The 27,781-nt window shown below is 39.6% G+C and overlaps 1 protein-coding gene across 1 annotated transcript in view; it reads right to left on the bottom strand.

Annotated features, from left to right (window-relative positions):
• The window catches only part of MAGI2 (membrane associated guanylate kinase, WW and PDZ domain containing 2), a 783,782-nt gene that overhangs the window by 572,556 nt on the left and 183,445 nt on the right, over positions 1–27,781 (bottom strand). Inside the window, exon 2 of the mRNA XM_040971367.1 lies at positions 19,366–19,482. Within this exon, the coding sequence (XP_040827301.1) occupies positions 19,366–19,482 (117 nt within the window). The remainder of the gene's footprint in view (positions 1–19,365; positions 19,483–27,781) is intronic.

Genomic DNA, 27,781 nt, shown 5'->3' with positions numbered 1-27,781 from the left:
CGTGTGCAAGGCGAGGACTTTAACCATTCCGCTATCATGCCAGCTCCCTCCTTTGCCCTTTTCCTCACAGGGTTGTCTGTTTTGCAGTTGTTGAGTTTCGAAAGCTCTTTTTGAATCTGGGATACTAGTTCCCTATTGATTGTGCAATGTGCAAAGAACTCAAGAATGGTAAAACCATTTTATATTTCTTCCTACTTCACACTTTCTCATTAATATTCTTTCCTATACTTTTGTTATGATTTTATATTATTTTTAAATGTATTTCATTGAGAGAGAAAGATTTCCATTTGTTCATCTACTTCCCAGATGGCTGCAAAAGCTAGTCTGGAACAGGCTGAAGCCAGAAGCTTGGAAATTTATCCCAGTCTCCCACTTTGGTAGTAGGGGGGTCCAAGCAATTGGGGCATCTTCTACTGCTTTCCAAGATCCATTAACAAGGATCTGGATTGGAAGCAGAGCAGCCAGGAAATGAACCAGTATTTCAATATGGGATACTGATATTATAATTTGCAGCTTAATCCACTATGCCACAATGGCAACCCATGATATAATTTATTGAGACATGTGGCATTCATACTATGTGAATCCCGAAAAGCCACGAGAAACACAAGTACACAGTATTCATTAATTTTCTTTGTAAAATCCATAATATTTAGTCCCCATCTCTGATTGTCTTCAATACGGTGATTTCTCTAGCTCACCTCTTGCGTATGCAATGTAAAGCAAAATTAAGAAAACAAAAAAACAACTTTCTTGAAACCTTTAACTTAGTTCCTTGTAAATGATCTTAAAAGTGAAACTTTATTTTTCTGCCATAAGATTCTCATTTTGAGAAAACGCTGACTTGACATCACAACCCATCGACTCAAAAACAACGACAAAGTAAAACGTGATTACATGCTGCACATCACAGTACCAACCCTAATAACGGCCAACATTAACCAATGTGTACCACACACTGCCTGTTTTGCATGACTGGATCCTCAAAACCAACTTTAATATCCCTGGCCTGCAGACCAGGAAACTAAGGCAATGAGAGGTTTAGAATCTGCTCCCAGCTGCACAGTTTGGAGGATGCAGAGCTCAAACTGCATTCCTCCAATGCCTGGCTGCATCACTGGGGCATGGTCTTCCAAAGTCCTAACATGATGTCTACTTTATGCTATTTTTCCTAGTAAGCTTTTAAAAAATGGCTTCACATTGCAGCAGATGATTAACTGCTGATTTAAGGAGACTGAATGGTTAATAAGAAGACTGATTTACATGAAAATATGGGGGTTACATGTCACATAATGAGCATTTACTACATGGTCAATACTTTGCTAAGAAAGTAACTTATTATTTTAGTTGTTCTTTATAACACTATGAATAATTATTCCACCCCACTAAATGGATATTTGGGGTATTTCAGTGACTTGTCGGTATCTCTTTGGAAAGAAAGACGTGTCTTGCTTGTAGCAATCACAACATGCCAAATCATCGTCATTCATTTCATTTCAAGTCAAAATAACTTGAATGCATCTATTCTTTCTACTGAAAAGACTAGGAAGTAAAATTTCTATGTGGTTGTTGACCGGTGCAGGCCAAGTAATTGTATAGTAATTACGGAAACTGCATTTTTCCCCTAGTTGAATGTTGTAAATAATATCGTTACATAGGAAAGGAAAAAAGAGATCCAAGTTGATCAACATTGCTTAATTTGACAACCTGGGGAAGTGCTTTTTTTGTTTTTAAAGGAAATAACTCATTTTTCCTAATGCTGGAAACACTTCATATGTCTGTACTATCTCAAAGGTTTAACTTATTTGATAGGTTTGTAAGTAAAAGAGATTTACTAATGTGGAACAAAACATACAAGGAAGAACTCATGACCCTTTTGTTTGGGGGTTCCATGTTGTACCTTCAAATGATATAACCGATTTCTATGTTGTAAGGGAGGGGACGGTTGGGAGTATTTGTCTAACAATTCCTCAAATGGTAGTTTGTTAACCTGATTTCTTACAGTAGAGACCATGTGAAATCCCTCAGATGTTGACAAGGAGGTGTGGTCAAGGATAAAATGCATCAGCAGAGAGAGAAATCTGCTTACGGAGAGGTCCCTCGGATCTCTTCCCCAATTGGAGACAAATCTATAGAGCTACTGGAAATAAATATGTTCCTCTAAAGCAATAGTTCTGGCATCAGTTAACGCTTTGTCATAAAAACGGGGATGTATTTCAAGTTCTAAAATACATAATGTTTGATGATACAAAGCAGGAAACACATGTTCTCTTAAATATCCATTTAAGATAGAGTTACCAAACAAAATAGAGAGTACAAAGTTAAGTTTGCAGTTCAGATCAATATTTAAGCATAGACATTTCTCATACAGTCCTAGATCTGCATTTTATCTGCCAAGACAAAGAAGAAATTCTCTATTTTTATTTGGCCACCTTACCTTTGGATCATACAATGTGCAACCCTAAGGCAAATTTCTCGGAACCAAATATTGACTATTAGGAAAAGCATGGCTTTGAACCCTATTTTTTACTTTTATTTTTCAAGGTACAGTTCCATAGGCTCAGAGATTTCTCCTGCCACCCTCCCAGTAACCTTCCACACGCCCCTGCCACACATGCAATAGTCACAAGCTTTTGAGCCTCCATTCCACACCGTAGAATGCAAGGTTTAGCAGAACAAACGAGAAAACGCAGAATGAACGCTGAAGATGGGTATTACGCCCCGGGGAGGGACACCGAGGAGAAAGTGTTGCAATGAAAGTGTGAGGACATTCAAGTGGCCGCTTCCAATTACTAATAGAAAACTTCTCCTTTTGTGTGGCTATTCAAAGATACAGAGTGCTTATCAGGAAGAAATATACTCATTGTAAGCTTTCAAAAAAAGCAAAAAAAAAAAAACACTCAAACTTTAATTTTAAGGAATTTTTCCTTCTTCTAGGTTATGAAAACATGATTAAGTTATGATGAGCATTCTTTTAAATATGCTTTTAGAATGATTTCATTGTCTTTACTCTTTTCTCATAAATGGTTTGATATTTATAAAAAAATGCTAGTACTTCCATATATTCTAATTATTAGAAGGAAACACTGAATTTCGTTATTTACAGCATAAATCCCCTCCTACCGGCTGGCTTTCTTATCATTTGCAATAGCATGCTGAATTTCTAAGGACTCTAGAGACAGAAGTCACACACCAATTACTCTTTCAGTAGACTGACAAAAAGAGGAAGCACGTATTATATAACACATCACGCAGGCTGAGTTAGTAATTTTAATTATATATCTAATTGAAGTTGAAGAGGTCTGCAGATCTTGTTACAAAAGAGTAAACACCTAAAAATTCTAGCGCTTCAGGCAAAGAACGGTATTGCATTTCAAAAGCAGTCAGGACTGGTGGGTGCCATTTAGTCACCAATAAACTAACTTTAAAACAGCATCTTTTTCTGTTTTTTTTTTTTAAGATTTAATGATTTTTATTACACATTCAGATATACAGACAGGAAAGACAGAGAAGAAGATCTTCCATCTGCTGATTCATTCCCCAAGCGCCCCCAAGGGCCAGAGCTGCGCTGATAGGAAGCCAGGAGCCACGAGCTTCATCTGAGTCTCCCACATGGGTGCAGGGTCCCAAGCCTTTGGGTCGTCCTTAACTGCTTTCCCAGGCCACAAGCAGGGAACTGGATTAGAAGTGGGGCTGCAGGGATTAGAACTGGTGACCATGTGGGATGCCGGCGCACACAAGGCGGGAACTTTTAGCCACTAGGCTACCTCGCCGGGCCATGGCATATATTTATTTTGGGATATAATTTTTGGTGAAAGTAAGTAAGGAGCAAGTGTCTCTGACTCTACGCTTTTGTAGGTGAACATCAGCTATAGCTCCATTTTGAGGTCTTCCCCCTATCTATCCATCATATTTCATCTATCTGTCATCCCTCTCTTTGAATAATCTTTCTTTCCAAGGAACTCTGTCCTATGTACTGAACATTTCCGCTCCCCCCACCCCTTCCCGCAAGCAGTTTCAGGAGCAAAATCTGAAATGCCGCATAGCCGCTGTTGCTCTGCATAATTCCAATTAAACAAGGGGCCGCCAGCTGTTCTGATTGTCCTAAGGCCTCCCTAGGACGCAATATATTCTGGAGTGTTTTTGAGTCTGCAGTGATATGAACGTGTAATCTGCGCCAAAGCCCATTTCCCACTCCATTTTCAAAGAGCCAATTAGATTTTCCCTGATTTTATTAATTTCGGAGAGGCAGGACACAGTTTCATGTCCTTCTAGGTGCAATTATTGCTTTAATAAGATCTTCTTTTGTCTGTACTAGGTGCTGCTTCTTCTGCATTTACAATCTGCTTATGATTTTCTGTGGATCCTGAATGATGAGCAGATATCAGCGAGGAGCCACCTTTTACAATGTCACCTGGTAACTAAAGGGAAGGCTGACGGGAAACATTTTTATTTCTTGTGCAAGGAGCCAGAGTTATGATTTGAAGCAGCAATTACGAATTTACTGTGATGGATTCTTGAGACTTCGCTGTCAAAGATTGTTTTTTCATTATTAGTTGTCACCATGAAAATACAACCCACCGTAGAAGTAACTTTTTAAATTAACCTAGATTTAATTTCCCCCTTTTCTTTCTCAGTCCTGTCCACTCCCTACCCCCCCCCCCCATTCCACTGCCCTCTGCAAATGAGGGTCAGTGTAGAAAAACAGCAGAAATGATTGCATGGAAATGAGGGATCCTCAGCCTCTTGCAAAATGGAAAATGTTCCTTTGTGGTTTCTCAACTCTTCCTTGAAATCACGGCTTACAAGGCCTTTCTCAGTTTGGTCCCATTACACAGCTCGTTTTCTTTCTTCTTGGACCTCTAAGTGGAGCATTTGGAGTGTGTTACTACATTCAGTTTGTCGTCATCACAGTGGGAAAGCAGTTAAGGAATGCTTTAGTCTGACACATGATCTTCCTTTCAACTTTGGTATATGCACTGACTTTCCAAAACATCAAAATTCTGCAACATGTTCTAGGCAGGGTAAAATTGACCTCTGTAAACTTAAAATGTGTATATGTATTCTGTATCATTTTTTTTTCATTATTAATTTTCGGGACCAGCATTGTGGTGTAGCACGTTAAACCGCAGCATGGACATCCATGAGGTGGTCTTCAGATGGCATCCCAGCTGCTCCGTTTCCCACTAACGCACCCAAAAACAGCCCACTTCCTTGAGCTCCTACACCCAACGTGGGAGATTTGCCAGACGCTCCTGGCTGCTGCTTTGACCTGGACCACTCAGGGCCATTGTGGTCATTTGGAAAGTGAACCATCCCTTTTTCCCTGTCTTTCCTGGTCACTGCCTTTCAAATGAACAGAATAAATGTTTTCTTAATTCATTAGCTTCCGTAGATTTATCCTAAGTGAGAACGGACTTCAACACATGCTGTTGAAACAAGGTCTACTGACTTGTTCTTTGAACGGGGGGGGGGGGGTGGGCTTAAGCAATGAGTGTTATGAAATCAAGACAGATGAAGAAAGGAGAGGAAGGACCATGTTGTCATGCTGTGGATGCTTTTCAGCTCCCAAACCTGACAATGTGAACGTCAGCCAGACACTCAGTGAAACAAAGCACAATAACATTCATAGATTCTCCCCTGTTTAAATATATCCAACCAATCCCAACTAGTAATATGGAACATTTCAAGTCTTCTTCTGTTTCATTTAGCTTAATAATTATGTAAAAATCAAAAATCCTATATCAGTTAAAGAAATCATATTTTACACTTAGAAATGGTCGTTTTTAAAATGGACTAAATAAAACATTCAGTTCTCATTTCTGTCACATTGGAAAATAAAGAGTACATCTTCTGGGAATTTAAAAATGTTCCATCATCCTATTCATCCCCTTATTTTTTTTAGTATGTAATGTGCCTGCAGTTACCCAACCCCTATTATTCAATGAAAAAGTTTTTAGAACTAAATATTTCAGGGCTTAATACTGTCGCAGACACTTCATGATTTAAAAATATCTAAATAAAAATAATCAAGAACATAACCTAATAATAAATTATCATTTACTAAAATGAACTTCCTATCAAAGTTGACTTCAAAACAAGAATAATCATCAGTACTAATGGGGTCAATTCTTTAAGGAACCATCACAATTCTAAATGTGTATGTACATAACCAAAAGTATCAAACTATATGAGGCAGAAACTAAAACATTTTAAGGAAGAAACAACTCAGTTTTCGAGCCGGAGATCGCAAATTCCCTTTACCAGTAATTGAGAGATCAAACAGGCAGAAAATCAGTAAAGGAACAGTGCCATCCATCAGCCTGACCCCATTGACAAATGTGCAATATTCATCCAGTAAGCACAGGGAATGCATTCTTCACAAGTTCACAAAGAATATTCAGCAAGATGAATCACCTTACGGGATCTAACACACACCTTGGTGAAACTACAGAAATCAAACAAAATAGTACAATAGTCCAAAAGTGCATGAAAAATGAAACTAAAAGGCAAAGTCATTTTTACAAAAAAAAAAACAAATTTATGCATAGTATTTGACAATGCATATTTTCCATGCATGTTTGATAAATTTTTGTATGAGTTTCAATTTTTTAAAAATTTAATTCCACTTTAATGAACGTTATGAAGTACCCTTATATATTTCAGTGAAATTAAAGTAAAAAGCAATGAAAGATGACGATTGGAAAAATCTCTAAATATTTGGGAATTAAGCAACACAGTGATAAACGACATGTTTCCAGTGAGCAATTCTCAGGGGAAATTTACATTTTGAACAAAATGAAAATTAAAACGCAGCATATCTAATCTTGTGGAAAACAGTCAAAGTATTGCTTAGAGGGGAACTTAGTAATAAATGCATTACATTTTAAAATAAAAACCCAAATATTCACTTTGGCAAAGCTGGCATCCCCATGGGCACCAATTTGAGTCTGAGCTGTTCTCCTTCTGATCTAATACCCTACAAATGTACGTTTGAAAAGCAGCGTGAGATGGCTCAAGCACTGGTTACCCTGAACTCACAAGGAAGACCTCGAAGAAGCTGCTGACTTTTGGCTTTGTCCTGGCTTCGTGCTGGCCCCTACAGCCATCTGGGGAATGAGGCAGCGGTTGAAAGAGCTCATTCGCTCACTCTATAACTAGGCCTTACACAATAAATACCTCTTTTACAGAGAAGATGATAGCTTTTCCAAGGAACAAGTAAATAAATTTATTATGTCATTTGGCCTCAAGGGTTCTAATCTTAGCTACATCCTGACACACACACGTACGCATATTAGACGAGCTGCTTTTCCATTTAGCTTGGTCACTCACCAAATGATATTTCTTCACAGTAAAATAGTGTGTGCTTCACATTTCAAACAGAAAATACACACTACTAAAGTTTTAAAATACACTGAAACCTTTTTTTTTCTATAGAGACATCGCGACTGTTCCCTTCATGAGATCATTTCTAAACAATACATATCCACTCTCACAAACACTTCTTTGGAAGCATGAAGTCACTGAAAGTCAGACATGAATTTGAAGGTAGCAATTACCCTCATCATTATTCTCAATTACTTTTGAAATTACAGTGCTGTATTCTTGGTTTCATTGTGACTTCAGGATAGTTCCCTGCTTTCAGTTGTTTGTTTATCAATGAGCGGTATCAAATGCTTTTAATTTAGTAATGACAATTATGCAGTAGCAGTGTCGCTGTGGGAAGGGTATTCTTTACCTGCAGGTAATCTTAAAGGAAAATATTTATAATATCTAATACTAGTGTGCGAGCTGCCTTATTAACGTCCCATGAACAATAAAAAAAAGAGTGTTAAATCAAGCAATAAAGTACCAGCCAACTGTGTGAGTATGTAGGCTTTCACCAGTCAGGGAAACTACCATTATAATTCAGGCAATAAAACTGTCCCTTTTCACTTGGTAAGCATTATTCTTTTAATATCCTTTTCTTTGCCCTGGCTTACCAGTAAGTCACTTAACTTTGTGTAAACTGAATCTAAACAATGGAATCATTTGTCTGTCGGATCCTGGAGTGGGCTTTTTGTGTGTGTGTGTGTGACTGAGGTGAACTCATAGCACGCCACACATTTAAAATGTTTAAAAATTAAATGTTTGTCTTTCAAATCATGATAGAACATTTAGGAGCGGTTATGACAGCAGGGTCGATACATAGATACAAAAATACATATATGTTTACTTCTGATGTCAATCTGATTTGTGGATCACTTAACAATTGTGCTTAAGATAGTCATCTTTGTAAACACCATCACATACCTATGTGAAAATATCCCTGCAGGATATTTCATTCTGGAGGCTGCTTCCACTGGTGAAAGTGAGAGCTTGGACTGTGGGCAGGCCCTGCTGGACTAGGCTTCCATACCTGCTGGAGCATAGCAGCCAGAATGGGTGTGAGATGGCTGGGCTAGGTTCCGGCACCCATGGGCAAATGCCGGGATTGGGCGCAAGATCCAGGGCTAGGAGTAGGCCGGATAGGAAAACTATGGGCGCTATTCTGCTAGTCTGCAGCTCCCATAGGTGGGCATAAGAGCTAGAGCTGGAGGCACATCGGGCTGGGCAAGACAGCAGCATCCATCAGCATGTGCATGGGCTGGGTCTGGGTCTTTGTCTTAGATAAGCTGTAGTGCCCATGGATGTGCATGAGAACCAGATGGGATACAAGCCAGACTGGTCTAAGCTGTCACACATGTTGGTAGGGGGTGGGCCTGGTGGGGATTGATGGGGGTCACTGTGACTAGACTGTGCATCCTCTCATATGCATGAAGACCAGGGCTGCAGTGTGCTGCTGGGCTGGGCTAGGTTGCAGCACCCATTAGGTCATGTGAGAGAGGTGACTGGGGTTGAACAGACCAGGCAGCTGTATCCACCAGTACGTGCTTTGGCTGGCACAGGTGATGAGCTGAAGCTGCTCCGGCACTAACTAGCACATACAAATGTCAAGTTTGAGGCCACCACGGGCAACATCTCTTGGGTCTCTCCAACTAGACAGCTGGACTCAAACTCCGGCCACAGGGAAAATCACAACATTAAGTGCTCTGATCTTGGAATGCATGTGTTGGGATTGGGCCTCCTCTGTTGCTGATGCCTGTGCAGTGGACAGCATGCCTGGATACACACAGGGAACATGAGAGCTAGCTACTCTGCACCAGCAGAGGATGTCAAGTGTATCGTTAAAGGATGCAAAGCCCATCAGATTGGACCACCCTGTTGGCAAAACCTGGCAACACATTCCTGCGCCTGTGGATGCACTAAGATGGACTTGGTCAGCGCATAGAAAATCTTTCTCAACCCTGGTGCAATGAAGCTAACAATGTCTCAGAACTATCAATACCACTCAAGTGACACCTTTGAAATACTTTTCCCCTCTCAATGTCTCTAAGGCATCATCAAAGGCCCTTCCCCCAACCCTTCTGGCTACTGATGGAGTATATGAGTCTTCCTTCCTTCCCTGTGGACACAGAAGTGAAAAAAATATGGAAACATGCATCCCATCCATCTTCCTTCATATCAGAACCCACATTGAGTGTGCATCCCTCTCAACTATGTCAGCAATGTTAAAAACAAAATAAAAATAATAACAATAATAAAAACAAACAACAAAAACAGAGGAAGATTGCAGGCAATGATTTTCACTGCTTTCCAGTTAGTCTTCAGTAATGTCAGAAACACTTGATCTAAACTTTTTGTCACATCCCATCAGTTACTGGACTGTGTTCACAAATTCCATGACATACAACAGAGGACACCTACAAAGACAGATGAGGCGCTAGGCACTGCTGAAGTTACACTAGCAACACGTAAGTGGCATTCATATTTTTCATTTTAAATTACTGTTGCAGGAATATTCCTTAATCTTCAATTTGCCATGAAAAAGGTAAAAAATAAAATTATGATTCTTCTGGATATAAAAAAAAATGGGGTGGAAAGACTAAGTTGCTTTTACTTTTGAATTTTCACTTTACTCATATATTTATATAAAAATCAGTTTCATCTTAAGCAAATTCATAAATGATGAGAGAGAGAACCTTCTGAACTCACGTTTAGTCATTTGATTGATTATCCATGTGAACTCCATCCAACTTTTCTCCTGGAAACCCACCATTCTGTTTGCTTCCTGTCCCTTTCAACCAATTACTCCTTCCAGTCTCAAATGCTAAGCTTATGAGAACTTACAGATATCCGAGGATCTGGTTGCAGAGGTGAGCAAATTAGGGCCTCTGCAGTAGAAATCACTTGGTCAGATTCACAGACTCAGCACTTGAGGCCAAGTACATATGCATGGTGACACCATCTCCTGCCCCCAAATTGGGCATTACAATAGCAAGGTATTTTGAGCACTTTTATTCCTTCTGGTTTTCACTCCTACTTTCCTGTGAGTTAATATTTCACCATACAACTTCTGTGACACCATCAAGAATACCTTTTGCGCATGAGCAGGTAGAGTCAGAGAAGAGAGAAATGAAGGTCCAATGGGTAAAAAGTGTTGATTCTATTCTGATGGCCCCACACAAGCACGGGCAACACAAAAACCTAAGGGATGTGTGAGCAAGCCCAAAAGGAAGTTCTCAAAGTAGAACCCTGAAGCTGTGTGTCTAGTTTTTGTAAGGAAGGTCAGTCTGGTTTGTACGCCAGGTGAACATTGTGGCACTTCTGACAAAGCAAAAAGCTGAAATTTTATTTGATAACTGTACATGGTCCTGTAACTTCAGGCACTGAACAGTGAGAATGATGTTACTGGGTTCATGTGCCCATGCACAGCGTTTTAATTGCTAAAATATTTCAGGTAATACATGATTTCAGGAAAGGGCATTTGTTTATAACGATTATTATGTCAATTTAGCAACTTTAAGGCAGCCCCAAATGACAACCAAATGATGCTGATGTTCTGAACACGTTGGTAACGCTGCCTTGCAGCCACTGCATGGTGACTAACTGAAAAATCATCGTCTTACTCCAAGGTTTATCACCAAGAGTAGAATAAAGCACAGTGTAATACTCCTGTTTCATCTCTAATGAACCAACATTTCAAGTCGCATACTTATCTAAGTGATGGAAGTGTTCTGGTTCATGGTGCAAATGAGGAAAAAAAAATCACAGAAAACTATGGAATTTCTATTTCCTCCTCTTTTTTCCCATTAATCATGTTCAAAGGTCTCTTGCACAGGGAGAAACCTGAACTTTGTTAAAAGAGCTTCACCTCATTGTTATTTTTAATGAAGAAATCAGCATATCAAGCTGCAGTGGCTTGTCACATACTGTTGAAAATGTACCATGTATTGATCCCCTATATTCACTCTGTTCCACTGCAGTGCCATTTGCACACATAGCGAATGGAAACAAAGACTGGTAATTCTGTGTGAAACTCATAGAGAAAATCCAGTCAGAAAAAAACACAGCCCCAACTGTTCACTTCTTGGCTATTACACACATGGACCAGATGTAGCTAAATGACCCCAGCTCAACTGCAGGCAAAGTTGAAAAAAGACGTAGAAACACAGGATCTTCCCCTAATCCCACTACAATTGAGATGTGGTAATTTCGAAAGTATTAAACTGAAATCAAACAGTGAGTTAGTTTAATGAAACCTGAATAGCTTCTATTTCACGTAGGCTGACTTTTAACCATTAACTCAAGATGAAATATGTAGCTATTAAGCCCAAAAGAACATAAGGGGAAAAAAGCAAAACCAATACCGATGACAAGATGAAGGGCACATTTGTACAAAAAAAAAATTTCTGGAAACTTGATGATTCACCCTCCCAATCTTACAAGTAAAACCACTAATTAAAGTTCTGTGTTGTTTTTGCACTTCTCCAATGCTCTAAGATCAGTTACAGTGATCGAAAAAGGAAAGCCAATAGACATGGACGAAACGTTAAGATTTGGCAATATTTTCCCAGGTGGCTGCAGAAGCACTCCTCCTTCGTCATGACTCTTGTCACGGTTGCAAAAAAAGTGACCATTTTTGCAACCGCCCCTCTGAGCAAGTCACAGAAGGTAATATATCACATCTTCTTCTTCCAGGTGTTTGAGATTAAGATGTGGCAAAGGAAGAACTAGGTCCAAGGGAAAAGGAAGGCGTGAGCCGAAGTGGAGACATGAAGACAGAGTTGTGGATACTGATTGAGACGAGTTAGCAACTTTCTGCAAGTTTTGAAGTATTTAACAGAAACAGAATAGTTCTTTGAGTCCACAGTAGGGTAGATGCTTAGATTCTTTGCATATGTTCGTCTGCAACTAAGTGCAGAAAACGTATATGTGGAAATCGGAATGGAGACTGGTTAATGGAAAAAATGAGCCTAAGATATTTTATTTCATTGGCTTAATGTCCAGTTGAATTCCTTCAGCACTAATTACACAGTTGACAGCAGATGCCCCACTCTAGTTTGAGCTCTCCGGCAGACACAAACTACTTTGACCATCAAACGGTTGGCGAGGGCAGAATTACATTACCCCAGTCAACAGTTAAGCACCTGTCATACTTTCAATACAGAAGTATTTTGTATTGTAATTATCTGTGATGTCTCATACACTAGTTGGAAAAATGCAAGATTCTCAGTGTGTGTGGGAGGGGAGTTCTGATTTATTTGGCTGCTACTGAATGAAGTTCATGAAATATTTTATTCTGCAGAGTCAGTGGAAGACACAATTATGCAATTGGGCCAGAATAAAGGAAAGGTCTAGAGACACACAATTCAAAGGCGTTACAGGCTATGCATCTGAGGTTGTTCTCAGTGTGTCATATTGGGAATAAGAATTTTAACACATAATTGATTCTGAGTGCATCTGCTTTCCCTTCCATGAACTGTCAGTAGCATCTATTCCCCTATCTGTATCCTAGAATTGCTCCATGTGTATGCTATTCTCAGATGTTCTTCACACACTTGTGCCTTCAAATACGCACTCAGTGGCATGGCAAAACTATAACGGAATGAGACCTAACATGCATTTCGGTCACATCCCACTAAATACACACCCAGACAGCAGCTTCAAGAGAGTGCATGAAAGAATGGTGTTAAAAGATAATACAAATCCTATGTAAGCTTTCAATAAGCTTCCAAACTTATTTACAAACAAGTTTTGTTTTTAACCAATTCAGTGCATCTGTGTGTGTATGTGTATGAGAGAGAGATCTCCTATCTTTCATCCAGTGGTTCACTCCCCAGGCGCATGAGGAACTGGGCCAGGATGGACTTTGTCGGGGGCGGGGGCGACGGGAGGCTGGTAGTTAAAAATCCAACCCAGTCCATAGATCCCAAGTAAGTGGCAGGACCCAAGAAGTTGAGCCATCACCTACTGCCCATTTGAAAGTCTGCTTTGGGCCCAGCACGGTAGCCTAGCAGCTAAAGTCCTAGCCTTGCATGCACAGGGGTCTGATATGAGCACTGGTTCTAGTCCCAGGGGCCCCACTCCCCAACCAGTTTCCTGCTTCTGGCCCGGGAAAGCAGTCAAGGACGGCTCAAAGCCTTGGGACTCTGCACCCATGTGGGAGACCCAGAGGAGGCTCTGGGCTCCTGGCTTCAGATCAGTCCAGCTTCAGCTGTTGTGGCTGCTTAGGGAGTGAATCAGTGGATGGAACATCTTCCTCTCTGTCTCTGCTCTTCTCTGTATATTTGACTTTCCAGTAAAAAAAAATCTTTAAAATAAACAAATCTTAAAAAAATGTCTGCTTTATTGGGAAGCTGGACTTGGAAGCATAGTTGGGATTCAAGTTGGCATTCTAACACAAAAGATGTGAATAACTTAGGCAACAGTGTAACTGCAGTGTCTAATGCCTGCCCCAACACATTCCTTCCTTCTGCTTATTCATTCAATGAAGGCATGTGCAGTGAGCTATTCAAGATGACTGACTACCTGGGATGGTACACAGTGGACAACCTCTCAAATAATCCATTCAATGCTCATATCTGCACCCCCCACCACCACCACCTTTAAAACCCTCAGCTCTGCTCAACAAACTGAAGATGAAGCACCGATCACACACGTAACAACCAAGAGGCACAAAGACCGCTCATCTACTAATGGACATTGAAAAATTACTGCCGCGGTGACTAACGTCTCAGCAGACAACCAGGCGGAGCACCATGGGAAAACAGACCACAGATGGAGTTGCGATGACATGCAGTTAGAAGCATATTATACAAAATAGAATTGAACAGCGTCAAAGTGATTGGAGACGCATTTCTCTCGGGAGTTTTGGTATTTTTGTAGAATACCAATGACTGGGATTGAACCTGTTTTTGTTAGTCTCTTTGCTACAGTGTAATCAGAAATATTAAAATCCAGTGTTTAAAGATTTTTTTCTCCTATAATTGCTAACAGGGTACAGCCCACCCTTAACTATTTTGAGCCTTTCAAAGATCCCTTTAACATATTTTTTGTTCAGTCTATGGCAGTGGTTCGCAACAAGACTGGCATCTGTTCCTTATAAGGGTCGCCTGGAAATGATGGAATCATTTGTGGATGTCATAACTTAGTGTAAGAAGCAGGTAGTGGGCATGATTCAAGGATTCTGCTAGATGTGCAGGTGCAGGGCTGCTCTGAAATACCAACAGAATCAAGGTTGAGACACCATGGTCCGGAAACGCAGTTATGAAGGTCAGTACTTCATAGCGCAGTTGCGCTTGCCTAAGTGTTTATCTGAATCCCAAAACTGAGTTGGCCTGTCATGTTTTCACTCATTCTGTGTAAATGTCAAGTTCAGCAGTAACATAGTATCCTCTTCTTCTTCTTGCCCATTACTTAGAGATAAGTCACTGTATTTACAACTACTATATCAGCTACTGCTGGATGCATTTTTATAAACTACAAGTCCATGCTCCCACCATTGTACACGGAGATTGCATGATAAAAACCAATATCTCTAAGCATTTACCCTCTGTAAGACTGGATACTCATTTAATACTAAATGGTATTTCTGAGACATAGGCATTATTCTTTTCTCCATTTTACAAATGTTGGACTATCACAGATAGTCCAAGTTCATTAGAAAATGCGATAGTCACACTGTACATCTAAGCAGCTTACTGTATCATGCAAAATACTCATTTGGGGTCCACACAGGCTCTAATGGGCTGCACATGGTTGAAACAGCAACGTTAAAGCTTTCACAGCCAGGTTCAAATCTCTCCAATATCTTTCTTGACTTATTACCAATATCCTTGAAACACAGATATTACCATGCATATTACCAGCATAAAGAATTTTTTCAGAGGTTGTTACAATTGCCATGTCCTTCTAGCTACCGCAGCCTTTTCAATCAAGTCTGTTTGTTTTCCAAAGCTGAATTAAAAGGCTTGCCCTCTGACCGGTGCTTCAATTCATAGTTATCCATAGTTACCTGGCTTTTATAGGATTGGTATTTAAAATAAAGCCTGAACTTTAAGCATCTATTTTATGAAAAATATAGGGGTAAATAATATAAAGAAATGTAAATGGAGATGAGATACACAGACAAAAATAAAATCACATATTTGATGGTATATTCAAATTGAATTAAAATCTACATTCTATTAATTACTACCTATTCATGAACTTGGATTTAATTTTTTGATACAAAAGGTGTATGTAATATTCATCTCCACAAGTATCATGTATACCATATTACCTTACTTGAGATATGCTTTTATGTGCCATACATGAGTTTTCAAAATATGAATTTTTCATGAAATTTCTGAAGACCCTTTATATTCACTGATTTCAAAGCTTTTCAAACCAAAATGCTCTTATTTTTTAAATCCAGTTTCTATTCACTTTCTAAGTACCTTTTGTATATGCATATATACCCCACATATATACATACACACGTCACACACATGTCACATACATGTCATGGTATAAATGAGCATGAATGTATGCATTCATTGACTAGGTTTGAATTTTTGATATATATATCCTTAGACAATATATTCTAAGCACATATAGTAAGTTTCACTAGATTAAGTTACAATGTACAGAAGTATATACATTTTTAATTTCTTTTAATTTTTTTTGTTCCTGTCCCCTAATCTCTTTGAATGAACAGTTCCTTGAGTCCATTGCTGACACTTCGAATTAACCACCTTTTCTCTTTTTAGTCAATGGTGGATTTTAAAGATAAGCTTTATGAATATACCTACATGCAAATATTTAGTCTGTGGCCTAACCAAAATTAAATTTCTACGTTTGTACTAAAGGAAGGCCGTCTGTTGTGCAAACAGAAATTAGATTGACATTTGACATAGGCACCCATGCTTTTTAGCCTACATGTTTTACTTGCAAGTATACTTTGCAGAGCAATCCTTTCTTTGATTCCGTCATAAATTCCAAGGTGCAGGAATGATGTCAGGACCTGTATAAAGTATCCGTGATGACCTCTGACCAGACGATGCGTTGCTCAGGGCTGGAAATGTCTGCTTTCTTTCCAACTGTAATTAATTTCGGCAGTGCTTCAAATAATATATTCAACTCCTCACATTTAATTAAGATTCCTCTTCTCGCTCCAAATTTAAATTATGTTCTGCAACCAATTTTTGTCAATTGCTTTTTCATGTGAGAAATATAATTATGAACTAAATTTTGTTAGTGTCACATTCATATTTTTAAATAATAAAGTTGCAAAGAAAAAAAAATGAACACTGTCTCTTACACATATTTAGAATGTCTCACTCTATGAGCACAACAATCCCAAAGTACATTGATAATGCATAACTGTCCTGGGTTTCTAAAAAGCTAGCACATTTCTCTAGTAGCTTACAGCCGGTTGTTTGCGTGGCATAAATCACTAGGAACCCAAATATAAGTAAAATAATAAAAATCTAAATTAGCAAAATATTGTCAATGTTCTCAATACTCTGATAACATTTTATCCGAAGATTAATCAAAATAAAGAATTTCAAACCTAGAGCATTCTTTTAATAACTAAAAAAATGGAGTACTGTAACAGTATGGTATGCCTATAAGGTTATTACTAAAAATAAGCATGTTTTTGACATCTTTTTCTTAATTTGAGAGTAACAACTGGAAAAAGAGAGAAAGTGATTTCCCATCAACTGAGCTCACTCCCCAATGGCCTCTCCTGCGAGCCAGGTGTCCCATGCTGGCAAATGGAACCCAATTGTTTGAGCCATTGCTGCTGCCTCTGAGGGACTCCACTGGCAGGAAGCTGGAGTGCAATCCAGCTGGAGCTGGATTTTAAACCTAGGGACTCTGAGGCGGGTGAAACGTGGTGCCATAATTACTAGGATAGAAACTGCTCCTCGAATGAGGCATGTTTATTGGCGATGTTTCATTTCATAAGAAAAAGGTCTCAGAGAAGTAACGCTTGCTGAACAGGGGTTCCAGGGATCATTGCCCAGCTTTCTCAGTGCTAGGAGGTAGCTGTGGCCGTTGCAGCCACAGTAATGCTTTTTCTCAATTCTGGCTTTGTGTCATATGCATCTTACCAACACACCACAGAAGCAGGTTGCATTAATAGGGCAGTCCTGTATTGTTGGGGGTTTCCCAAAGATCTAGTACAGACCCCCCCATTTTTTTCCTTTCAATTCTTTCAAGAATCAATTTCCTAAATCTCTCTCTCTCTCTCTCTTGGAAATATCTTGTATGGTCTTCTTTTCTAGGCTGAAGTCTGTTTCTTTTGGTTTGCTGTATGCAATAAAAAGTAAGGAAAAAAAAAACTTTGTGAAGCAATGAAAGATTAAGAATCTGCAGCAATTCAGCTGGGCTGTGCATTCTTGCCTGCATGAGTTGTGTGGCTCAATGGGTACTAGATATCCCTGTACATAGGGGCCGGAACCCCTGCAACCAGCTTTGGCACATCCACCCAGCAAGAACTAGTGAGCCTGAAGGGGTCAGGTAAATTCTGTGAGCCTGATGAAGGAATCAAAAGCACTTTTGCCAACTTGTGTCCCCATGGAACTCTTCCTGGAGAGAGCTATTTGGAATCTTGGAGATCTGAGAAACTGTCATTACTCCAAGGCTTTCGTGACAGCTGCATGACTGCAGAACCAGCTGTGCCTGGATGGGAGAGTGGTTGATCTTCGGTAGAAAACGGTCCCTTTTCTTCTTGTAATGCCGTGAACCCTGTGAGTACATATCCCTGACTTGTCTGTTTTGGTGATCTCCAGGTGAGAATGAGAGGACACAGACTATTGTTGAAGAAAATCAATCAACTATTGACCTCAGTCTTTTTGGAGTCTTGGGGGCAGCCACACTGACAACATCCCAGCTTTGAAAACGTGTCCACCCTCTTCCTTATACACAGCTCAATCACTCACTTTAACCCATCTCCTTCGGCCCATCACTCTAACGTCATAAGTCCAAGAATGCACTTTTCTCAACTTCCAGTTCTAACGCAAGCATACAAAAGTCTATTCACGAACCTAACACATACTGACAGGGGTATCATTTTGACTGACAAGATGTCAATCAAAGAGCATCTCACTTACGAATATTTATTAATGACGTAGTGACGGTTCATTTTCATGAACGTCTAAGTCTAACAATGGCAAGAGTCCATCGCTCCCACAAGTGCACATGTTCAAAAGGCTAGTTGGTTACTGGGCCCTCTTCACTTTTCTCTGTGTTTTCAGCAACTCGTCATCATACTTTAAGTACAATCCATGCTCTATACCTTTTACATAGTTCCAAAGTCCTTGATTTGCCTTGAGATGAACAGGGGACTGTTAAAATGAGCTACACCAGACATGAGGAAATATTTTACAAATTCTATCACTTTAACAATGCCTTTTATTGAAAGATAATAAAAAATATTCTTGTGTGAATGTCTATAGGTTGAACGTTTGCCCCAACGCTCAATATCCTCACTTCCTGTAAGTTGTAGAACTTTCCCTTTCCAATACACATTTCTTTTCACTTGTGAGCCTCTCCCAGTACAACCAACAGTTCTATCAACATTACAACTAACAGTACAACTAATGTTACAACCTACAGTTCCACCAACAGTACAACCAACGTTACAAGCAACAGTTCAACCAACGTTGAGACGTTCTATGTGCATTCTGTTTATAAAATAGCTGTTTCAAGTAATACACTGAGTTTGCATTTCTCCTGCCACCTGCTGCATGGATGTTCTATCCATGACTCATTCCCAATCACCAATTTCTTCACAGAAATCAATATTTCTGAGAATGAACTAGAGACACATAAGCTGGATTTCCTTGCTTGCAAACCACAGATCCCTTCTGCTGATGCCTTCACCACAACCCACACAACCACAGTGACACATGCTGGCTTTTACTAGTTCCATATCTTACATGGAGTTTCTATTCCCAAAGGCACCACGAGGAACCAATGTAATCTAAGGAAAAGAAAGCGGCCTGTTGTACTCACACGGCACCGTGCGGAGGTAGAGGTTGTCACGAATGATCTGCTGCAATTCGTGATCCACAGACCCCTTCTGGAATCGTAGGTTGAGGTAGTGACGGAGGTCCTTATCCACGATGCCCCCTGCAACAAGACAATTTCTCAGTCAAAAGTGGGGCGGGCTATGCTGAGTACGTAATCTGACAGAAATCAACCCATGAACCTCTTTACACATGTGTCATTTCACATGACCCTGGTGACTTTCAGCAAGAGTGGCAGCCAAAACAGACATTTACAGAAAGAACACGTGCCCACCTGGTCTATGCTCAGGGCTTCACTCCGTCCTGACACCGAATGAATGCGTTTTGTAACAGGGGGAAAGATGATGACTTCTGGAGTAAAACAAAAACCTCACTGTGTGCCTAAAGTGATTTATTCCACTTATTTATTTTTATTTTTTTCTCATTTCTCTCCAGCAACACTGGAAAACCACCATTCTATTTTGTGTCTTAATGAATCGGTTTACTCTAGGACAAGGAGAATTCTGTAATACTTGCTCATTTTGATGGGCTTATGTAACCTAATCATCATGAAAAGACACAGCTTTTAAGTTACCATGGATTTCAGTAATTAGATATTCTTAATAAATCTGATGTGAAACAACACACATCTTTCTGCTCTTATTTCCTTTAAACAACAAATCAGTGTAATTTCTCTGCCCTCAAATACAAATATATATATATACATTAGATAGATGATAGATAGATAGATTGTTAAGCTAAAAGCATGTTTGAAAGAATTTGTTTCTTTTTCTTTTGTCAACAGAAAAAAAAAATCTGAGTCCTTTCTAACAAAACAAAGGGGCTGGTGTTGTGGCATAACAGGTAAAGCTGCTACCTGCAAATCGGACAGCCCACATGGGCGTCAGTTCTGCTTCCCACACAACTCCCTGCTAACACACCTAGGAATGCAATGACAGATGGCCAAGTCTGCAGATGCAAGAGCTCTTTCTCTCTCTCTTTAATTCTACCTTTCAAATAAATAAAATAAATAATAAAATAAAGAAACTGACTTGGTGACAAGAAAATAAGCACACAGCTTCATACGATATTGCTACTTAAAGACACGTGTGTTAAATGAAGAATATTTATCTCAAGATTGTCATCAGTTCTATAAGGAAAGTATGAATCATAATTCCAAATAATAAAAATACTCATATGAATTTCTGAAACTAATCTTTTCCACCAAAGGCATTGAATTAAAACAAAGAGTTGCAGTCAAAAATCTGTAATTAGTCATAAAGAGGATATTCTCTTCAACCCTTTTGAATCTCCGAATTATAATTCACAAATCAGTTTGCACCCCTATGAGCTCAAGAAATGACACAACGAGGGTGTGCATACCTTAAAAGTGGCACATTCCAACACTTTTTGATGTTTTCAAAATCTACCGTTTTAGTTGTCTCCTATACTAAAGTATGGTCACAGTAAGATATCACAAGAAATAACATTTTGGCTCCCAACATGATAGCCTAGTGGCTAAATCCTCTCCTTGCAACTGCTGGCATCCCATACAGGCACTGATTTGTGTGCTGGCTGCTCCACTTCCCATCCAGCTCCCTGCCTGTGGCCTGGGAAAGCAGCTGAGGACAGCCCACAGCCTCAGGACATTCACCTCACATGGGAGACTCAGAAGAAGCTCCTGGCTCCTGGCTTTGGATTGGCTCAGCTCCAGCCTTTGTGGCTACTTGGGAAGTAAACTGGTCTCTCCTCTCTGTAAATCTGCCTTTCCAAGAAAAATAAATAAGTCTCTTAAAAAATAGTATTTTGTAATGGAATAGATCATCAAAATTATTAATCTCCAAACAATGTTTCTTGCCAATTCGAACAGTCTCTGGATCTATTTTTTTTCTGCTCGGTATAATATGTCAGCCAAAACCAAATGACACCAAAAGAAAGCCTATTGTAGGCTGGGTGTACATAACATTACATTCAGAATGCTCACACATATAATTTTCCAAAATCAAAACCATTTCCCTCAGCCAAAGAAGCAGAGTAGCTAGAAATGAAAGGAATTTGAAACTCATCACAAACAATACCACTAATGAATGGCCTGTTATTTACACCCTCATGTTTCCCCATGTATGGGACTTCCTCCGGTCACATTAATGTAGTCAATAGTTGGGCAATCTGATCTTCCTTTTTCTTTTTTCTTTTAAAGGGTTCAGGGGGTCGGGTCCTGTCAGCTTCCCCTTGCTAATTTCTTGCAGCTACTTGTCCTGAGCCAGCACCGTGCCCACGACCGATTTCAGCTGTTGGGTCTACCGGCTTCTAAGTCTCCGAGTCTGTTGGCAATTGCAAACCCCTTTTCCTTCTCTTTCTCTTTCAGTCTGGTAACGTAGGACATGCCAAGTGATGAGATGCTTTTTGGCAGCCCAAGAAAATGCCAGCTATAGAACAACAGATGTAGTTTGTTCATTAATGTAAGCTAGAATCATTTACCTAATGCAATACACATAACTTTGCATACAGGATGATTCCTGTTCTAGAAAGCATATCATCTGCTCATATTCCTTTCTTTTGCCACAAATAGACTACGTTAGCCCTCCTGAAAGTATATGTAACTGAGACAATTACTGCCAGAAATATGTCTAGCCGTTTCAGTGATTGGCTAGAAGGACTTCCTGAAGCTTCTAATAATTAAACATTCATGGCATACACCTGTCATGGTAGCGTAGCGGCCTTGCCTGACATGAACTGGTATCCCATTTGGGTGCCGGTTTGTGTCCCAAGTGCTCCACATCTCACCCAGCTTCCTACCTGTGGCCTGGGAAAGCAGTCAAGGAAGGGAGATCTTCCATGTGTTAATTCCATTCCCAAATGACCTTCACAGCTGCAGCTGGGCTGATGGGAAGCCAGGAGCCAGGAATTTGCTTGCAGTCTCCCTTGTGTGTGCCTTCCACTGTTCTCCCAGGTGGATTAGCAGGGAGCAGGAGAGGAGATGAAACACTGGGGACTCAGACTGTGACTCTATGTCACAGTAAGAGATTCTGCCTGCTCTGCCTCAGTACCTGTCTCAGAAGATTGCTTTTTTTTTTCTTGGTTGTTTTCAAGATTTGTTTTTCGTAGGTCTACTTATTTATTTGTCTTAAAGGCAGAGCTACATGGAGAAAGGGGGAGGCAGTTGCAGTCATTTGCGTAGCGTACTAGTGAACGGAAGGTCTCATCTTCTGCTACTCCTCTCCGCTCTCCGTAAAGCTGCCTTTCTTTTTACTTGTTTATACAAAAAAAAAATCTTAAAAATAAAAAGAATATTAAATTTTGTATCAGGAAACAGTGTCAGTTACTACTGCAGCACTTCATCGAGTGATTTTGTGCAAATTATTGCTGAGTCTCACTTTTGTCATCTAAAGGTAAATTTTCTCAATCAGTTGAGTTGCTAGAATAGAATACTATAGACTGGGTGGCACACAAGCAATAAGCGTTTATTTCTTTTATTTCTGAAGACGAGACTTGTAAAATAAGCATACCAGCAGGTATGAGGACTGGTGAGGGCTGTTCTTCCAGGCTTTCAGAAAGAGGGTCTTCTTGTGAGGATGTCCTCACGCAGCCAATGCAGAAATTGCTGATCACCGGTGTCATTTTATAAACATACTTAGCCTATTCATAAGTGCTCCACTCTCGTCATCCAATCCCACAGCAAAGCGCCAGCCCCTTCCAATACAATCAAACGGTAGGGCAGTGGAGCAGCAGTTCAGCATATGAGTTGTGGAGTGACACAAATGACCCATAACTGAAAGCTTGGGACAAGTAGGTTTTCGCTAAATACAAATTCTATGTATCTCAGTAAAGTGTTTACTGAGCAGATCTTACAGTTTGTGGCTTTTTTGTTTGCTTCTGTTTTGTATTTTTGTAAAATGAAAAACCTTTTTAGTTGTAAAAAAAGTATGGTTAATTGAAAACAAAACCATGGATAATCTACCTTAGAGACTGATTTCTGTTGTCTGAACTGACCATCAGTAGAAGCAAACTCCAAAGAATTTCATTGTCAAATAACTAGTAAGATAGCTAAGTGAATCAGTCTGCAAGGAATTAGAAGAGAAGGAAGATTTATCCCAATGTCTTATATTCCCCTGAGTAATTGCAAAGGTTTCTGAGGGTTAACTTATTTGGATGGAGGGGAAGTTAAAGGGAATAGGTTTTAGGGAAGGAGGGAATAGATTTTTTGGAGAGTCTTATGGGGTTGTACCGCTAAGTTCCTTCGCCAAAAATAGTTTTGCTTGCCTTAGCTCAAAAATAGAGGAATAAATCACAGGAAAGTTGATTGATTCTGTTAAGATCTACAGCTACCAAAGAGGTGACAGGCACATCCAATCTAGTCGGCTGGAGCAGGCTCTGCCCTTGCTCAGTGCAAAATTGTGTCTTTGGTTTCTGATGATCCAGGAGCCCATTTCATTTTCAGGTGGCCCGAGTATTACACCAAATTACTGGATGCCTTTGATCTATACCAGGCATCCTACAAATCACGAACCGGAAAAATTGTTCTCCGAATAAGTCCTCTTTGCCTATTTTAAGTTGGAGTGCATTTACGAAGTTCCAAAAACTCAATGCAGATGGCATTGTCACTTATTTTTTTTTTCCCATTGCTGTAGCATTTGGTTATATGACAATTTGCATCCCTTCGATATTTTATTCATAATGTGAGAAGGTATATAGTCACTTTTGTTTTTAATCACACTTGGATGTCTGTGGTGTGTTGTTTTTCTCTCCAAAAGTTATTAGTATTTCACATTTCATGTAAGAAATGCAATAATCTAAAAGACAAGAAGATATATTAAATAGTTGTATATCATTAGGTGATTCGAAATTAGAAGGAATAATAACTATTTCAGACGAGATGACAGAGATAAATGCAAGTAGTTTTTAATGTTCTACGGTTAGATTGAAATTTTTTTATCATTTCCTTGCCCCACTATTGCACAGATGGAATATTATTATTGAGTTTCATTTTTCAATGTTAGAGTTCTTCCTATAGCTATGATTATAGGCTCCCATGGAGAACAATAAATGAGTTCTCACTTTAATCTAGATAGTGTGATAGGTGGGGTACATGAATTACCCGAAATGTCAGAATCTGGAAATATTTTTAAAAAAATAGACACCTATTTGGGAAAAAACTGAAAGTGTATCTAAATTTTCCCATAATGTCTCAAGGTTAATAATTGCATCTAAGGGTGGGGTACTTCCTGTGAATATATTTGCCATAGGTAACTGTTAAAAAATTGTATGCCCTTTATTTAAAGGACAGTAATCTCAACACAATGAACACACAACGATACACAGATAGAAAGGAACAGAAGAACAAACCCAATCCAACTCATTTTGTTCTGTAGAGACGCAACATGCCAAGTGTAAGACAGTTGCAGTTAAGAAGGGATTTGAAATCATCAAAGGATCATAAACCTCCAAGTTCTCAGAGTGCTGCATTAAATATTTACTAAGATTACTTAAGTGAGAAATATTGTTCAATAAAATATCCAGGTAATTCAGTAGCAAAGATGATTTTTCTTTAGATTCTTGTCTTGCTATTTCTTATAGTTATTCCAAAGTTAAAGTGCACACTTTTTAAAATGCAGAGATTAGAATATCACTATGTAGTTCTTGAAATATACAATTTAAGAATATCTTCCTTACTAATAAAAATGCATAAAACGAAATGCTTGCGCTTTGGTATGCCTGAAACACCTTTATTCATAAAGCTAAAAGGGGCATGGAAATGGCATTTGAATAATGACTATTTAAACTTCCTTCATTTCATATTAGCAAGGTCCTACTCCCAAATTTATCAAAAAAAAAAAGGTTTTAAATAGGAGATTCTCAGGAATAAAACTGATTGAGAGAGTGTTAGCATTAATTTAGAAGCATTTCATGTCATCTGTTGTTTTGCGAACAACAGAGCAAGGTCAGCCCTGCCACTGTTTTTACATGTTTGTCCTTTGTTCATTCTGACATGCCACAATCTAGAAGCTTAGAAACTGATGACCCAGGATCCTAGAGAATCCATCCCAAGTGTCTACGCTGTAAAGCATGGTGACACAGATCACTGTGCCCAAATCAACTGCAAAGAAACCAAGCTTTATTTGTGAATCTATTTTGCAGAGATAATACACAAACATTTCCTCTCAAAAACTGCTTCAAAGAACAGACTGACACATCCTCTCCAGGCTGGGTACAAGTCAAGACTAACGAAGCTGTGATCATTCCAGTCACAGGATTGGAACTGTCCCAAAGCTGACTTCAACGAACTGGGAATGTGTTCCAAAGCTTTATGGTGCAATACAAGATAGATTTTTACACAGGAAAATAAAAAACAGGATTGTATATACATACATATAGTTAACGATTAATTTGTTTTTATAGGAAAGCAGATTTACCATAAGAAGGAAATACAGAAAGATCTTCCATCTGCTGGTTCACTCCCCAAGCAGCTGCCATGTCCAAAGCTGAGCTGATTCAAACCCATGAGCCAGGAGATTCTTCCTAGTCTCCCACATGGGTGCAGGGTCCAAGGGCTTTGAGTCATTCTTTACTGATTTTCCAAGCCACAAGCAGGGAGCTAGATGGGAAGCAGGGTCACCAGGCTTAGAAACAGTGCCCACACAGGATTCCTGTGCATGCATGGCAAGGAATTTAGCCTCTAGGCTACCATGCCGGGTCCAGAATCGTATCTTATAGTTTATCTAATTAATGAATTAGATATGAGAAAGAGAGAGAATCAGATAGGAGTAGCCATGGGAAAGGTAGAGGAGGGGGAAGAAACCTTGGGGGTACTGTCTATGGAAAGAGAACCATACAACGCTGAAGGAAGGACACAGCAAAATTTCTTCATCATCGCTGTTTCTCTAAGTTGTCACCACTGTCACCCCTGGAAGCAGACACTGGGTCTGAGAGTTGGAATTCACATCATGTCAGAGACTGATTTGAAGCAGAAGTGAAAGGGGCACTTGTAGCTTTGGAATCTGGAACACAGGGCTGAATGCAGAGAGCCCTGCGTGCCCATAACAGAGGTATGCCAATCAAAAGGCTGTCAAGGACTGTGAAATGCGTTGAATTATAATGGACTTCCATTGGATTATAAAATTACTTCCTTGCGCTAGTGTTTTAGGGCCCTAGGAACTTGCCAGGCACAGTACTATAGATTAATGCATTCAATTAAAATAATTGAATGGCTGAAAACTATCAATTAAATTACCCCAAAATATGCTAATAGACATCCGGGGCCATACTGCCTCTAGAAATACAGAGAAGACTGTGCCAGAGATAAAAGAAATAATATACACTTGACTTAGGAAACTCATTTGTCTGCTGTTTCCTAGTTACAAAATGTATAGGATTTTGGAGTCAGCAGTCTTTTTTTTTTTTCTAATTAATATATAGAGAGACAGAAATCATTCATCAGCTGGTTTACTCCTCAAATAACTACAAACATCATGGCTGGGAGGGGCTAAAGCCCAAGCCAAGGAGCCAGGAACTCCATCCTGAAATTCCAGGCTGGTAGGACTGGGACCCAGGGAGAGGTCTGTTCCCAGGTAGTAAGTTACAGGGATAGGAGAAATGATTTTTTTCACTTTTTTTTTTAATCTGAGAGACAGAAAGCTAGGGAGAGTGAAACAGAGATCTCTCATCCACTGGTTCACTTCCCAGACGCTTTGAACCCTCAAGCTGGAGTTGGTCCAGACCGAAGCCAGCAGCCAAGAGCTCAATCACAATTTCCTATGTGCAGGGACACAGACTTGAACCTGAGATGTGTATTAGCAGGAAATGAGAAGGAAGAGCAGAGCCAGTTCACTCATCCGGGAGCTCCAACAGGAGATGTGGACAACCCAATCAGATCTTAACTGCTGCGCCCAACTCCTACTCGTAAATTGTCATGTTTGATTTCACAGTCATGTGACTAGGGTCAGTAACTGTCTTTTGATATTTCAAACGAGGTAGGATGTATAGGTGTAAATGACGCAACGCAGAGAAATGCTCCATGTTTCAGGTAATGGATACGCTCATTGCCCTGATTTGGTAAGTACACAGCCTGAGCAGGTACATCAGAATGCTCTGCTTAGTATGCACACAGCATGCAAAGCTCTTTGAGTGTGACATCTTGGCACGAGTCTTTTCTACTGAGTCCTGAACCCAATCCCTGTAGCTGTACTTCAGATGCAGAGAATTCCTTACACCCCAGCAAAGTGCTAAGTTCAATTCTGAAGGAAACAACACATTAGGTGGACACAAAGGTGGTGACTGAAATAGACTTGAGTTTTTCCTGGAAACAATCAACAATCTTACCCAGATTTCCAACAGAGGTCTTGAGACAATGATGGCGCCGATGGCACCGCCTTACTGCCAGGACAGTAGATATTTTCTTTTATTTATTTTTAAGGATGAAAGGA

This window comes from Ochotona curzoniae, unplaced genomic scaffold, assembly GCF_017591425.1.
Source record: "Ochotona curzoniae isolate NIBS_2020 unplaced genomic scaffold, NIBS_Ocur_1.0 contig_21, whole genome shotgun sequence".
Classification (NCBI taxonomy): Eukaryota; Metazoa; Chordata; class Mammalia; order Lagomorpha; family Ochotonidae; genus Ochotona; species Ochotona curzoniae.
Note: the sequence above shows the minus strand (reverse complement) of the source record. Positions and strands in the feature narration are given on the sequence as shown.